This window comes from Rattus rattus, chromosome 7, assembly GCF_011064425.1.
Source record: "Rattus rattus isolate New Zealand chromosome 7, Rrattus_CSIRO_v1, whole genome shotgun sequence".
NCBI lineage: Eukaryota > Metazoa > Chordata > Mammalia > Rodentia > Muridae > Rattus > Rattus rattus.
This window is the reverse complement of record NC_046160.1, coordinates 20,721,767-20,738,831: the sequence shown is the minus strand read 5'-3', so window position 1 is coordinate 20,738,831 and position 17,065 is coordinate 20,721,767. Positions and strand designations below refer to the sequence as shown.

Sequence of the window (17,065 nt, the reverse complement as noted above, 5' to 3'; positions counted from 1 at the left end):
CCCTGAGTACCAGCAAGGACTGTTTCGGATTCACTGAAGCCTAAGTAAGGTTCAAGGGTGGTATGGGCCTCATCTGTGAGGCTGCCTCTATCCATTCAACTCTGCTTTCTCTTCTCAGTAGCTATCGTCTCAACCAGTGCTCTGGGATGATGGGAGAAGAGGAGCTGTCAGCCTCTGGGTGAAGATATGAGATTTCCATTAAGTTGATGCCATAATTTTCTGTCTCTCCCAAGATTCTGCTCTCCAGGCTGGGCATCTTTCATCACTCCCTTGGCAAACTGAAGTGGCATGAAGCCACTAGCTGCCGAGAAGCTTACTGTAGACTTGGCTCGGGCATGCTGAAGACAGAGTGTTTGTGTGGCCTATCACCCCTCTATTCACTGTGAAGTGGCTGTTTTAGTAACACTCTTGGCTGTGAATACCTTCAGGAAAACTTATTTTCAATCATTTCTTTCAACACTGTGAACAAACACATGGTTTATCCTTCACAAAGACACCAGCAGCAAAGGGTTCTCTCCACTTCCAACGGAATTAATCATTGCAGGAAAGAAAAAAAAACTCGTAATCTTCAAAAACATAGCTGACGTAGGCTAAGACAAAATAATCATTAGTGAGTTTCCCAAAACCTAGGCACAGCACAGAACTCCTTCCCACCACTGTATGTATGTATAAGGAGGTCTCAGTGAAGATCTGGGACTTCCAGTGGAGATTTCAAGCAGGAGGACCCATGTTGTTTCAAGGTCTCCTGCAGGCTCATTCCAGAGCTTCTGAATCCTTGCTGTCCTAAGTGGTTCAATGCTCAAAGACACCAACATCACCATAAAAATTCAGAGACCCGGGCTGCAAACCAGCCTTCTGAGATCAGGATCTGCATTCGGACCAGAACCCCAGGAGGTCCATATATTAAACTGAGATCCGTTTTCTCCCATGGTAAGCAATGACCACAGGCTGAGCTTTCTAGTTGCTCCTCACTCCTTGTCCTTTCAATGTTTGTGCTGTGGGCCATGATGACCCAGCCCTGTTGACCCAGATCTGCCTCTGCACTCTGGCTTTCAGTCCTACCCTCCAACTACCACACAGCCTTTATGGCACAAGTCCTCTAAAGACAATGCCTTCTCAAGGTTCAATATCTAATAGTTAACCTTGGGAGTACATAAAAATCACTTTACCTGTCTCGGTAATAGTTTCCCCAGATGCTAAATGGTGATATACATATGTGTCACTCTCTATGGGACATACATGCCAGGAGGACAAATGAAGTCATTCATATTTAATAGCGCTCATTATTATACAGTGAGTGTAAGGCATTATTTGTGAGCATCTGTCTGGGTTAACGGCTACTATCTTCTGAATAGGCCAACCATTTTCATTACATGCTTAATCCTAACAATGTTCGGAAAGTTGGGAGTTTGACAGTACTCCATCTGGGTAAGTTATCATTCCAAGATGCCAGTGTACTAGGGAGTTTATCGTGTCCCTTCAACAACAGAGAGGGGGTCCTGAGCAGAGGAGAACAGTAGAGCATTCACCTTCACTCTCGGAGGTGGGGCTTCACACGCCCTGTCACCTCGGTGGAAACAGGCCAGCAAGAGATGGTCCTCTCGCTCATCTTGTTCACCATGGTGAAGAAACTGGACGGAAGTCTAAGACGCTCAGATAGCAGCTCCAGAGCAGTAGAGGCAGAAGAGGAAAGAGCGGGAGGCCAGGAGAGCAGAACAATAGAAGCAGCAGGGGGTAACTTCAGAAAGCTGGGGGAGGGAGTCCCTGTCTGTCATTGGCCCCTGATAGGAGGTCTCTTATGCAGGCATGTGCAAGAGCCACAGAGGCTGATGTGTTAGAACCGTAGAACCAAAGTTAAATGAAAAGAGAGGAATAAGTCTCTCAAGAGGGCAAACCAAACAACAGCATCTGAGAAGGACAAGATGGATCGTATTTGGGAGTGAAGTGGAACACTGGCAGCTTACATATGTGCAAACAAGGACTTAGGCAGAAACTCTACCCACCTCTCTCTTCTGCGTCATCACAGTATGGGGGTATTTTCCCTAGAGACCTAGAGTTTCTGTCCACAGCTACTTAAATCCAATCAAACGCTAATCTCTTGTCTCTCTAGCACATTGCCCAGCCTGCTACACCTGTTTCCTAATTTTCACCCATCCAATTATCTATCCATTTAGCCTGCAGACACTAGGAGAGCATTTGGTAATGTCAGGCTCTGAGTGAGACAGTACCCTCACCCACGGACCTCAGAGTCTTGAAGTTATGAATCAAGTAAGCATAGAAATAAATGTAAACGTGTGGCTTTACTAAGAGAGCATGTGTGGGAATCTGGGAGGTATAGAGAGACGTTCTCTTCTGAGATAGAAACAGGTGAGCTCAGATCTAAAGATGGTCAAGAATTGACTTGGCCATGAACACTCAAAATAACATGTTCAACAGGAAACGGGGGTGGAGTGGGGAGAGAGAAAGAGGACCAAGAGGAAGTCAGTGTGCTGAGGGTTGGAGTGAAAAGTTGAAGTAGTCCTTGCACAGAGAAGTAGCATCACAGCACAGAAGGCAGAGGATTGCTGGAGGACAGGACCCTCAGGCTCAGACATTTAGGATCCTACATGCTGGGAAGAGATGTTAGCATCAGGCCACACATCTTCCTGCTCTGATGTGATTCCCCAGTATCTCACTACAAAATGAATGAGAAGACAGTACTACCCTGTATCCTGATGCCCATATCTCCGTCCATCACCCTCTCCTGTGCTGTGTAAGAAACAGCTCTACGTGAATAAGGTGGCAGTCTGGATGGAGGCTTGGCCCTGAATCTAGAAAATGAAAGAGAAAATCTGGCTGCCTACATATTATCAATCCTTGGGCATAATGGGTTTCCAAGCTTCCTCTGTGAATTTTCACGGGTCAGGTTGAAGAATTCAGTGTCACTTATTTTCCATATGCCGAGCTGTTTAGAAGAGACTGACATTGAATGTGATGAAGTAATTCTACTCTCAAAGAACCTTCAGTCCACAGAGTTAACAGCTGCTATGGGGCACTTATGTGTGCCACGAATTGTACATGCACGTCACATGATTGCTTCGCCCAATCATTACAGCAATCTTGTATGTTTTGGAGGTGATTTGTATGTGTCTGTTTGCACAAACATGTTTATGTTATGTGTACCTGTGTGTATAGGTGCAAATGGAGGCCAAAGAGCAATGTCTGGTATAATCTTCAATTGCTCTCCACGTTACATTTTGAGACAGGGTCTTTTACTGAGCCTAGAGCTTGCCAATTCATGAGACCCACTTGCTGGCAAGCCACAGGGATGTTCCTCTTCTCCTTCTCACCATACCTGGCTTTTTAATGTGTGTGCCAGAAATCTGCACTCGAGTCCGACTAAACTGACTAAGCCATCTTCCCCTCCCAGTCCACTGTGTTGGGTGTTTTAATCCTGTTTTATAAGTGCAAAGCCTGACAAGACGCAAAATGCAACTAAAACGAGAGGGTTGTAAGCTACGCCTTAGGGTCAGAGAGGTCTCCTTTGTATCTCTTGAGCACCACAGAAAGCACATGGCATTGGCTTTTCTGGAAAATTGCAAGCCCATTTCCCAGTTCCAGCTGGAGGTAGTTAGAGGCCTTTGTTCAGGGAGACCCCACAGATGTCCTCAGCAGAACCATCAACTACACTTCTCAGCCCAACCAGCCCTCCCTTTCTCAAACTAGGGGGTTGACTTTATTCTTGAACATCAACAGGATGTATGGATGGGAAGAAAAAAATGGTGACAGGGACACCAAACCACTTTGCAAATAAACTATTAAATCATCCCACAATATAAACCAGTAGTGCTCAACTCCAGAAGCAGTTGACATTAAGTACTGTACCCAGCACACCTGATAAAACCAAAACCCTGGTTTCTAATTCAGTGCTATTGGGAACTCTCTGAGAATGTTTCCTCCTGTCTTGAAAAGCCACACTCACAGCAGCTAGGCTGCCTGTATGGCCTTCACTCACTCAGAAAGAAAAAAAAAGAGTAAGCAATTCGCCATGTTTTGTGGTCTTGACACAAGGCCAAAGTATTCTAATTTTGTCAATTTTTTTTCATCTGACCTGACAAGTTATCTTGGTAAATGATTGACAGAGTTGAAGGCAGGACATCCTAGAGGAGATGATTGTGAGGAATTAGGGCACTGCTAACATGTGGTAACTAGACAGGATGGGTAGGTACAGTAACGGTTTCCCAAAGTTGTAACGGTGATGTCTGTTTAGACATCAACTGTGTCTCCAATCTAACAGACATCCTATTGGTTAAAACTCACAATAAAGGAAGAAGATTGCCACAGGACATACTTCATCCACAAGTATCAACAAAGCAGAGGTGTATGGGTATGGGGAGGAAAGAACACTAGGAAAGGAAGACAAGGAAAAGTCTGACCCTCCGTTCCTCATTGGCCATTCTTTTCAAACCACTTCCGTGTGGCTAATTTCAAAGTCCTGTAGCATTAGTCACAGCAAGACACACAGAAACCAGAGTTGCCTGACACCATCAACTGCTGAAGAGAGCCACAAGTTCCCTTCAGACCGCGGCAGGCAGAATTCCATTTGCTTCTCTTTTCAAAAGAACACAAAGAACGAACGTGTAACTTATTCAGCCGCCTGGGTACCAGAAGTCGCGCCATTAGAAGGGCTCCTGAAAGTGTGGCAATCTAAACCAAATCAAGAGTCAGCACCACTCAGGCTGGGTAAATCAAGCGGGGACAAGGAGACTGGCAATTTTGACCTGTGTCTTTTTGTATAGTAAACAGGTCTGGGCACCATGCTGCCTGCCAGCAAAATAATAAATAACTACAGTCGAAGGCAAATTTTTAAAGCTTTCTTCCGCCCGTTGACTCGGAGTTGACTCAGAGGCTGGGGATGCAGGACAAAAAGAAAAAGAAAAAGTTGAGAGGTGAAATTCAGTGGCCCATTTGTAGAGTTTGTATGGACAGTTAAGATATAATACAGGGAGAAGCAGCTTCTGCCTGTGAGATTCATACACCCACTAGCATTTGAGCCCTCACCATTGCGCATATACTCTAGGATATCTTTACAAGAGACAAGGAGCCATATATCTCCCATTATACAGAATTGCAGATGAAAGTAGAGGCCTTTTCCCACTTCCTACTAGTGTAGCCCATGCTAGTGCTTCTCTTAGAAGTGTAACTCCTTCTCATTCTGTGTGCAACACGCTCTCTCCTCAGCCTTGGCCAACAAAAACATAAGAACGCTCTCTCTCTCTCTCTCCCTCCCTCCCTCCTCCTCTCTCTCTCTCTCTCCCCTCTCTCCCTCTCTCTCTCTCCCTCCCCCCCCCCCCCCCCCCCTCTCTCTCTCTCTCTCTCTTGTGTGTGTGTGTGTGTGTGTGTATGCATACTTGCCTTCATGCAGGCTCACATGTGTAAGTAAGTGTGCATGCATACATGTGTTTATGTATGGAATCCAATGGTTGATGTTGTGTGTCTTTCTTGATCCCCACCTTATATATTGAACCAGGGTTTCTCCCTTGAGCCCAGAGCCCAGTGATTTGGCAAATCTAGACAGCCAGGATGCTCTATGGATCTCCTGTCTCTGCCTCCCAGGCACTGAGATTACAGGGGCCCTGCCACATCCCTGTATAGGTGCTGGGGATCTGAACTCTAGCCCTCGTTTGTGAAGCTAGCACTTTACACTTTGAGCCATTTCCACAGCACAGCCCCTGTCCTAGCCTCTTGCTGTGAGCTAGACTCACATCATGGACACCTTAGCTCCAAGGGTTCCCTTGTATGAACAAGGAATGCAGGCTACAGCCTGAGTTACTTGAGGTCTTTTTCTTCTAAGATCCTGTCTTCATTTAACTCCTTGGTTCCTTCTTCTGTTTCTCACGCTCTGGTAGCCATTTCCCCCTGAAACAACTCTGTAATAAATCCACACATTCATTGCTTCTCATCTCAGAGTCAGCTTCTAAGGGACCAACTGAAGAAAGAGAATTTTCATCACAATTATCTGCATCACATTTGGGATACATGATGTCAACGCACTGAGTATACACAACTTCCTTGCAAATCTCAGTGAACTGAAAAAGAGTGGGGGAGTTGTTCTCCTTATTACTTATCCATTGCTTGAAAAGAAGTCTCTGCTCACCTGCGACACCCAGAGTAGCAGGCTACGAGTCACCATCTCTAACAATGATAGTCCCCAAGATGAAATGAAGCCTCTGGAATGTTCCTGCCGGTAATGAGTATTTACCCAGAATTGGCACATAGCCCTCCCGTTCACAACTCAACAGCTAGAAATGACTTCAATCTGCTGCCAACTAGAAGGGGCCCACCTACATGGAAGGCAGCGTGATGCTGTCTTAATCCCTGAGTAGGGACAGACTTCATTAGTGACAACTGTTGTGAATCAAAGCCTAGTTCCCTGAGATCGCTTGTCTCTGGTTTCCTTTAATAACTAGTTATTTCGTTTTAAAAGATTTTTTGTATATTATATGAGTATGAATTTTTGTCTTTAAGAGCATCTCATATGTCCAGTACCCAAAGGCAAAAGAAGATATCAGATCCCTTGGGGCTAGAGTTACAGACAATTGTTAGCTGCCATGTGGGTGCTGGGAACCAAATAGAAGTCCCCAGCAAGAGCATCAAGTGCTCTTAACCACTGAGCCATCTCTCCAGTCCCTCATTATATTTTTATAATCTGATCATAGATGTTTTCTGTTAGAGACTATGCTGTTGTCTGGAGAAGTCATGAACTGAAAAATCATAGCTGTTACATGAGCTTTATAAAGTGTTTGTAATAGAGACAGCCTGGGTAACAACCTATGGTCCATGGGTTGTTTTCTCCGTTTACAAGATGAATCTCTAACTACTTATGTAATCTTTAAATTTAGTCATGATGTAAAAACAGCTGCAACACATGGAGATCTCTGTCTTAATATGGACATTTGTGACAGGAAAAATAGGCATGAAAGAGTTATGTTCAGACATTGGCTAGCAGACAACAAAAGGCTGTGTTTCTTGGGCTGAGGGGATGGTTCAATGTGAGGATCTGAGGTCAAATCCTCAGCACCTTCATAAAAAGCTGGACAAGGCGGGACACCCCTGTAATCCCAGTGTTCAGTACATGGGACTGAAGAATCCTCAAGTATTGCTGACCAGCGGGGTCTCACAAAATGACTTTGCCTCACATAGTAAGGAAGAAAGCATCTAATGAATATATTCAGTATCAAACTCTACTCCAAACACATGTACATACATACCTGTATACATGCATGTGGGGACACACATACACACACACACACACACACACACACACACACACACACACACACTGCAATCCTTCAGGAAAGGAAAAGTTACATCATGTAACTGACCCCAATTTCTATCTAGAGGCACCTGCTGTAGTATGATGAAGCTGGGCTTAAAATGACTGTGGTACCCCTAGTTTGTAGAACATGGCACCAAAAAACATGCAATCATGCAGACACCCTCAAATCATACTGGGGTCTTTAAAGACTTTGGCTGTAAGTGGTTTTGGATATGTGAAAAATATTTCATGTGACTAGGAAGATGTTACCTACCAAAGTAAGAAAAATTATTAGAAGGTAACATTTCTGTGCCTATTAGAGCAGGAATCTTATTCTACAGTTGATTGCACAGGACTGAGAGACAGTATTGCCACACCACAGTGGAGAATCCTAGGAAGTCCACAGGAGGAGAAAGCCTAAATCAGCCCTCTCCTAGGCCATCTCTAACAAAGTTCAAAGACACAAGACCCAATGGGTCAAACTGATTCACAAGTAAATGAATTGCTTACCAGAACAAAATCAGAGAATCTACAAGAAAGACAGGACTGAGACATGCAGTAATGCAATGTCGATAATGCTGGGCACACAATTTAAAAATTGTCAGATAGGCAAAGAAGTAAGAAAATGTGGTTCATGACCAGAAGAAAAGCCAGCTAACAGAAACAAGCTAGAAATGAGAGGAATGAGTGAACCCACAGGCAATGATTTGGGTGGGGTTATAATATAGTCAAATATTTAAGAAAATATGAACTTAATGGGAAAGGAAAGATGAATCATAATAGAGAGGTGGCGAGCACAGGAAAGTGAAGAAAGGAAAAACACAGTTCCAGAAAAGAAAAATACAGCGTCTGGAATAAATAACGACCCTGAATGGGCTTAACACAAAAGACTGGATGCAGAAGAAACAAAGATGGCGAAAGGAGCTAGCCGTGCTAGCACTGAGAAAAACATGGGAAGTAAGCATGCGCAGAGTTGCAAGGACCCATGACAAAGCATTGGACAGTGAATTGTGCATGTTATACTAATAGAGAGAGAGAAGATTGACTGGCTGGGGCTGTCGCTCACTAACAGAAGGTGTACCTAGCCCGTGCGAGGCCTAAGTTCTATCATCAGTATACACAAAACAAAGGTTGAGTTAAAAAAAAAATATGTAGAGAAGTAATAGTGAGATTTTTCTCCAAATTTAATGAGAAATACAAATGTTCGGATCTAAGAAGCTCAATGTGAACCAAACAAGATAAATAGAGCAGTGGCTATTCTAGGACATTCCATAACACAACTGCAAGAATTGGTAAGAGATAAGAGAATATACATGACCACCCAGAATAGATAAAAAGCAGAGATCACCCCACGTTGGTCAACAGCGCGTGGACTAGTCACACGATAGAATACCATCCAGTGGTCGGGAGGAACTACAGGTAGAACGTGTATAAACCTCCCAGATGTCACAGTGAATGAGAGGAACCACGCGCAGGGCTACATGCTGCAATGTTCTGCCAGATGAAGTTCTAGAATAGGCATATGGAACCCATGAGAAAAGAAAACTCCAGTAGAATCCAGCATTGGTCTCAAGGCAGCCAGTTCGCCCGCCTGTCCGTCCATCCTCGGAGTCATGGAGAGAGCCAGTCTGATCCAGAAGGCCAAGTTGGCCGAACAGGCCGAACGCTACGAAGACATGGCAGCTTTCATGAAGAGTGCCGTGGAAAAGGGTGAGGCGCTCTCCTGCGAGGAGCGGAACCTGCTCTCCGTGGCCTACAAGAACGTGGTGGGCGGCCAGAGAGCGGCCTGGAGAGTCCTGTCCAGCATCGAGCAGAAGATCAATGAGGAGGGGGCTGAAGAGAAGGGCCCCGAGGTGAAAGAGTACCGGGAGAAGGTAGAGACCGAGCTCAGAGGTGTGTGCGACACCGTTCTAGGCTTGCTGGACTCCCACCTCATCAAAGGGGCTGGAGAGGCTGACAGCCGCGTCTTCTACCTGAAGATGAAGGGTGACTACTACCGCTACCTAGCTGAGGTGGCCACTGGTGATGACAAGAAGCGCATCATCGATTCTGCCCGGTCCGCCTACCAGGAGGCCATGGACATCAGCAAGAAGGAGATGCCGCCCACCAACCCCGTACGCCTGGGCCTGGCCCTGAACTTTTCCGTCTTCCACTACGAGATAGCCAACGGCCCCAAGGAGGCCATCTCACTTGCCAAGACCACCTTCGACGAGGCCATGGCCGATCTGCACACCCTCAGTGAGGACTCCTACAAGGACAGCACCCTCATCATGCAGCTGCTGAAAGACAACCTGACGCTGTGGACAGCCGAAAATGCTGGGGAAGAGGGTGGCGAGGCTCCAGAGGAGCCCCAGAGCTGAAGCAGCCTACATCCTCCCTGTCCCGCCTTGCCCTCCAGTCCCCAGCCTGCAGAGAGGACTTACACGGAGTAGGACTCTGCCCCTCCCAAACCCTGAATGTTTTGCCACACTTGGAAGGCTGGGTGCAGCCCAGCTGACGCCACCAAGGGCTGGGGAATCTCACTCTTCCTGCAGCTGTGTGGTGGGTGTTACCAATCCTGGCCACCCCCTGCTCTCTGCACCCCCACTTCCTACCACCACTCCTGAGCCTGTCCTCTGTGCCTTCCTCGGGCACCTGTTGCTTCTGGATCCTAGGAGTCGAGGAAGCTCCCAACCCCTGTGGCTGAGAACTGGACTGTGGCAAGGGCTGGGTGTGTGTGTGTGTGTGTGAGTGTGCGAGTGTGTGTGCATGAATGAGAGGGAACACGTTTACTCTGTGTGACCATGTTACCACTCAATAAAGTTGCCCTGTAAAAAAAAAAAAAAGAAAAAGAAAACTCCAATTTCCTATGGAGAGTAGAGGACAGGCAAGAGGCACAAGGGGGTTGTCTGTGGTGATAGATATGCAGCCTCTACAGAAGAGAGTCCTACAGGCATGTGCAAAGTTTAAATCACAGAAGATAAGTGCTTCTCATGGTGCACAAACTATTTTTCAGTAAAATATATTTTTAAAGTTATTTAAAAAAAAAAACCCAGAGTCTGGCTCCTTGGGTATAACAGACTTCTGTGTTTTCAGCACACATGGGCCCCACTCTTGTCAGCCAGAAGGACCCGCATCTATGCCAGCTGATGCCTGAAATTCTACTGATAGATCTCCATTTCCTTATCTTGAAGCTCTTTGCCCAGAAAACTGTAGAGGATTTTAAATGAAGTCGTATCAAAAACTACCCCAAGGTAGTACAAATTCATTTTCTAAGACTGTAAGCTTTTGAGGAGGAGTGGTGCTAAATGGAACGCCATGGTAGGGATAGGCAGTTTGTGGGAGCTAGATTTCCTTGTGTGCCCTATTTATCTTTAATCAAAACATTAGCCATACAGTAGGAAAAATGAATAAGCCTTTTTGCATATACAGCGGTACTGGGTGCCTGGGGTTTGGAGAAGGGTGGGGGACGTCGGTGAGATAGAAAAGTGACTGAGAATTCCAGAAAACAAATTTTCCCACCATCAAGATTTCACATAACTGCTTTCCAATTCAGACCAGCAAGGCATTAGGATAATTGAGTCACTTTCCTATACAGAGAGACATGGCAAGATATCTTTATGGAAATTTCCAAGTCAAGGCGAATACATTAAGTAGATGACAACGTGTGCTTTTTTTGTTCACAGCAAGATGGCTGTCTTGCCGTTCCCATCACCACATTTTCCCCTTCCCCCCCTTGTGCTGTGCTCCCCCACCCACTCTGTATCCCTCTTAAATGACCTTTTGTTATTTTCTCTGCCAAAGGTAAATTCTCTTACCCTTTAAGGGGTCCAAAGGCCAGTTCCCATAAAGACTTTCCGGGATGCTCCTTCTAGTTCCTGCTACCTCCATTGTGAAACACAGCCTGACTGGGTATTGTGCCTCCGCCATGATGACGCAGAGGCAGTTGTGAGTTTACTGCATGGCGCTCAGAGCACACTATACACGATCAGCTCCTTCAATCCTTACAGCCACCCATCAGAGTAGGCAGAGTTGACAGAGGAAACCACGGTTGAGAAAACCAACCAACCAAATCAAAAACCTTGCTCAGGGTAAAGCGTACTTAGCAGATCCTGGGTTTAACCCCTGGGCTGTCTGGCTTTTATTATTAACCACTGTGTTATACTGTCTCCTTGATGTATATCACGTTCAATAAACAGAACCGACATCTATCTGTTCCTATCCTTTAAACTGTTTGCTAAAGAATAGGCAGGCTATTTATTATCTCCTGACGTAAGGAACAATGCCTTACACATCTTTTATTGCCTCCTCGCGGTTGACACCGCATTTGGCAAATAGGTTCATGTCAACATAGGCTTGAAGACATGAATACCTAACCCAATGGCAGGTCTCTTCTCTCAGTTCTCAAATGTGTGTTCCTAAACCTTCAAGCAACCAGTCACAGAAAGGACAGATGACTAAGTGAATCATGAGACGTCTTTATTCCTTCTTCACTTCGGAGTTGTCTACAAATCACCCAGCTTTACTCTGACTCCTGGACAACCGTCTCTTCTAAACACACACCTCAGGAACATTGTTACATCTCTTCGCTAATTTTTTTTCCTGTTGAATATTTCTGTTGAACATTACAAGAGCGACGGTGGCCACAGCGTGGTTGATGTGGGATCGTAAGTTCAGGAAAGAAAGAAGTTAAGACACACACGCGTACCATGCCAATGAACATGGGCCATTAAGTTCTTGCATCTGTTAGCAGACGGACATTTGTGGGCACAGTGTGGTATGCAGTGCATTTTTACTGCATTCTCTCGCCGACCTGTACAAATCACAGCGGGTGAGGACACTTGGATTATCCTGGTGTTATATAGAAGCCCAGGCTCAGGGCAGTGACCCAATGTGAAGAGGGTAAGATTAGGCTTTTATTCTGCCTGCCAGCTACTGTTGGCTCTCACCTCCTCCAAACTGTCTTAACTCATTGCCCATCCATGTGAAGGCCTCATTCCCACCACTGCTAAAACAGCAGTATCACTTTGTTACGTGTGTATTGTGGGACAGGATTACCTCCTCTTATTAATAATTCAGGTGCATTTTCCTCAATATAACTTCAATAATCTGTAGTAATTGAAGGTTATACCTTCAAAGGTCTTAGAGGGGCAGGCAAGATGGCTGAGCAGATCAAGGCACTTGCTGTGCAAGCCTGATGACCTGAGTTTGATCTCTGAAGGGCCTACTGAGGTAGAAGAAGAGAAGGAACTCCACAGAGTGGTCCCCTGACTCTTACACATGCATGTGCATGCACAGGATAATACTAATAAAATCATATTTTCACAAAGGTCTTAGAAAACCACGCTAGAATTTTTTAAACTAGGAAAAATGATGCCCAGAAACATTAGATAACTGCTTGTCTCAGATGACGCAGTGAACATAATCAAGGCTTTAACACATCCAACACACGAGTGTTTTATAAAGCACTGTCAGCTAACTCCAGAAGAATGATCAATATACTTGCATGGGTGCAGGGAGAACCTTAAAGTCTCTCGCATCCAAGTTTCCACCAGTGCAGGAGAAGGCAGGTCTTCCCATGTGGGCTTGCCCATCTGACTCCAGCTCCACCCTTCAGCATGAGATAACCTTATGAGACTCTACCATTCCAACAGAGCCTGCTGGGGTGACCTCCACCTAATTTTGCTCAGTGTTCTTGGGCGCCCTCTATTGGCCCTCTGGGTAATAACAGGCTGCCTCTGCTTGGGGTTATGTTCCCCGAGTCCTAGGGAGCTGTACTGAACAACACAGGCTGCTCATTTCAGCGCCATCTGAAGCAGAAAGGGGAGGGAGGAAATCCACGCTTGCCAAATTCAAACAGGCAGAGCTGGCGGGGAAATAAACTTCCATTTTCTCAGCTTCCAAAAATACACATCAACACTAGTTAATCCCCAAACAAAACTGCGCTGAATGGCTTGTCTGGTCTTTCTTCATGAAAACCTCAGCCAGTGACTGTTCCCTCCTTCTCATCCATGTTCTGACCCTAGGCAAGGGGAACAGGGGATGCCAGTCATGGAAATCATGCCTTCTTCAACCCATCCCTCCTTCTTTACCCCTCTTCCTTCCTCTTTTCTCTCTTTCCTTCTCTCTTTGTTCCAATGGATTTCCATCAGATGTTAGAAAGATGATCCCTAGGGTTGGGGATTTAGCTCAGTGGTAGAGCACTTGTCTAGCAAGTGCAAGGCCCTGGGTTCAGTCCTCAGCTCCGGAAAAAAAGAAAGAAAGAAAGAAAGAAAGAAAGAAAGAAAGAAAGAAAGAAAGATGACCCCCAACTTAGAGCCTGCTATTAGGAGTCTAAAATGCCACAGGTGAACCAGCTAGGTCCCTGTGATTAAGGTGTGAGGATAAGGTGTTCACTTGTATGGAGGAGGGAGGGGTTTATTGGAAGGATCCCTCAGAAATCTACATCCAGCTCAGGAAATCAGGCGCTAGAAAGTGCATCTGAGTGTGGTTATGTTCTATAGGGACCCTGGATTCTGGGGCTCCAAACCATCCAGCCACACCCATTTTCTTTGTTCTTGTTCTCACATGATGTTGGACCCCACCACCACCTCTATACAAATGTTCATTCTCTAAGGAAAGGATACAGCAAAGGAAGAGGTCCTGAGGGAGGCAAGAGCATGGTGGGTAAAGGAAGGTTTGAGGGAAGCACAGCCTGCTGGATTGGCACCAAGTAGGAGGTGAGAGAATGCATGAGGGCAGATAGGCTGTGGGAGAAGTGTCCTGCATTAGTTGTGTTTAGGAGAGGAGAAAACTCAGGAGCAACCCATGGCAGCAAAATAGCTGATTACGTCATCCTCTATGGTGCTTCTCACAGCATGGAGCTCATGCTGGGGCTTAACACAGTACAGGGGAGACAGGAAGGAAGCCCTGAACAACCAGGGTTCACCTTCATCAAAGCCTCTCACCAAGAGCCCATGGCGGTCTCAGCTACAGTGTGGTATTCCCTGAGTCCCTGGAGCTGCAGAGTCCCTTCTCAGGCCAACTTCTATGCAGATTTCTCTCTTGCATGGGAAATGAGTGGCCTCTGGGGCATGAGGAGCTCAAAGGTGTTTGAGGGGCAGAATGCTGAGAGAAATGGGAAATGGACTGGGCTAACGCTCCAGCACGAAGGGTGCAGCAAATGAGAAGAGAGGATGCCCAGCTTCTCGCTGTTATGACCGCATCACAAGCATGGGGAATTGGGGGAGCATGGGTGCAAAAATTGTGTGAGAAAGGTATTGGGGCTTGATATTCAAATAATGGTGATACTATGAGCTTGTATTCATGAAGAGGAGGCAGTAGAGTGGGGTGGAGACAGGGCTCAAAGGCTGGAGTCTTTCTGCTCCTCTATACCAGATGGAATTAGATTAAAATGAAATTAAACTCATATGTTTAAAAAGAGTGGCAAGTGTATTAGTGTATTCATGTCTTCAACTTCTTAACTTGTGTCTTAGGGTTTCACTAATTGTGAACAGACGCCATGACCAAGGCAAGTCTAATAAAGGACAACATTTAACTGGGGCTGGCTTACAGGTTCAGAGGTCTAGTCCTTTATCATCAAGGTGGAAACATGGCAGCATTCAGGCAGGCATGGTACAGGAGGAGCTGAGAGTTCCACATCTTCATTTGAAGGCTGCTAGCAGAATACTGGATTACAGGCAGCTAGGAAGAAGGTCTAAAGCCCACACCCAGTAACACTCCTACTCCTACAGGGCCACACTTTCTAACCATGCCACTCCCTTGGAAGAGCATATACAAACCATCACAGCTTGTGCGGGTCCTATGCAATTGGCAGAAGGAAAGAGGAGATGGAAACAGGGTTATGTGTCTGGTCCCTGATGGACGCATTTACCATGTAGCTCTGTAGTCCAAGGGAGGTCCAAGTCTGCAGTGGTGGGTCACTGCTGTAGAGCCCTGGTCAACAGCTTCCTGAAGACTGAAGTGGCCAGTCTCTTCAAATTATAAAGCTTCTCATAATTTGTCAGTATTATAGCTATACACAGTAAATTGTAGTCAGTCAAATGCCAATAGGAGCCCTGGGACCATGCTGGGCTGCTTTGAGCAATATAGAGTACTCATGACCAAAGAACATCTCTTATCCCACCTATGGTTGCCACTGGGCACCTGCGGTGCTAAGCGCTTCAGATGGTAATGAGGGTCTACCACATTCCCCCATGAAACATGCTATGTGCTGGAGGAAGTCAGGGGAACAGCATGGAAAGAGGCCCTAAGGAAAACAAGAAAATAGGGAACTCTAAGCATGTTCCGGAGAAGCACTGCCCAGCTTGATAGGAAACAGAAAGACTGAGTAGTGATAGACAGGCTTGGGGAGGGGCCTGGGAGCCGGTCACTACAGACTGGCCATGCTGTTTTTAAAGAATACCTTATCCTAAGAGCAATCAGAGCAATAAAGAAGAGTTAAATAGTATTCAAAGGAAGGTTACTGAGTATGGCATGTCAAAAAGATACCAGGGAACAAAAAGGCCTGGAAACTTCTAACACCATGAATGAAATGTTACTTGAACAGTCATCTGTACTTTTTCCCCTAGGATAGATTTCTAGTGGCAACTGGATTCCCAAAGGTGTCCAAGCTCTCCCAGTAGAGGTAACACTGTCCTGGCCCTTACTTGAAAAGATGATTTCTCACCAAGGTCCCTTCTGTCTGTAAGAACCATAAGCCTGAGACAAATTTAGAGCCATTAAAGTGATTGACAACTAAGTTCAGTGTCACCAGCATAGAAATAAGAACCCAAAGTTAGACAATATGTCTTTATGTTGCCAGTGGCAAAGTAGAGCTGAAAATCTCCTGGTTCTTTCCCTGATACCCTCCCATTCTCCTTTGCACATACATGCACATGTACATGCACACACACACACACACACACACACACACACACACACACACACACACACACGCCCCTCCTGAGGAAAACCTGATCTTGCCTTGATACACACTCTTCCTCCTGAGGAAAGCCTCCATGCAGACTGTAGATCCTTTAGAAAGATCCACATTGTGAGTTTACAGTGCTGATCTCTAAGGCTAGAGCTCGTCCCAGCCACATCCTGCGGTTATAAATAGTGTCCATGCACATCCTCTTCCAGGCACTCACCCTGCTAGGAAAACAGAACAAGAGCCAAGGAAGGTACAGTTGACACTCGGTGTGCTCTGAGTCACTGGACGGAACATCAGCACGAACACAGTGGGCAGAGTGGAATAACACTCCTGCTGAGATCCAGGCCCAAAGCCACTGAGCTCGAAGCCCTTGCACGTACCTCCCAGCCCCTGATTGTTCTTTTCTGGAGACGCCCACCGGGTGCCCCTTATCCCTTCCCTTGCTGACAGGAGTTTTGAAGACAAGGTTTCTGTGTTGAATGAACCTGGAACGTCATTAAAACTGCTCCTGTTACTAGAGGGCTTGCTGGTCCTTAATGGCATTTTTTTTAACCTTGGAGAATTAAATATAGTTTAAATTTTCTTCAGACTTTTCAGAGGCTTTCAGAAGCCCTGGGCTGAGGGGCACTTCCCAGTACCAGAGCTTCAGAGCAGATCTGGGGAAACGTGAGTCTCCCAAGTGCTCTTATAAAGCATCTGTGACCTGGTTCTTGCCAGAGCTCCGTTAGCACAAGACAAAACCTAGTTTCCCATTCTAGGCTCATGTTCAAGCTGCCTCATGAAGGAAGCTTCTCTGGTATTTATATTTAGTGCTTACAGTCTGGACCATACACTCAGCCATGATTGTAAGTTCTCTAATCTCAGCTGGGGATGTG

At 45.9% G+C, this 17,065-nt stretch overlaps 1 protein-coding gene across 1 annotated transcript; it reads left to right on the top strand.

Annotated features, from left to right (window-relative positions):
- Positions 1-8,877: 8,877 nt before the first annotated feature.
- Positions 8,878-9,774, top strand: LOC116905951 (14-3-3 protein sigma-like). The gene has a single exon (XM_032908952.1). It carries the CDS (start codon positions 8,911-8,913, stop codon positions 9,655-9,657), a length of 747 nt encoding a protein of 248 aa, XP_032764843.1. The 5' UTR covers positions 8,878-8,910; the 3' UTR covers positions 9,658-9,774.
- Positions 9,775-17,065: the final 7,291 nt, after the last annotated feature.

Coding starts and splice junctions, on each gene's coding strand:
- LOC116905951 (XM_032908952.1), top strand. CDS start 8,911: ATGGAGAGAGCCAGTCTGATCCAGAAGGCCAAGTTGGCCGAACAGGCC.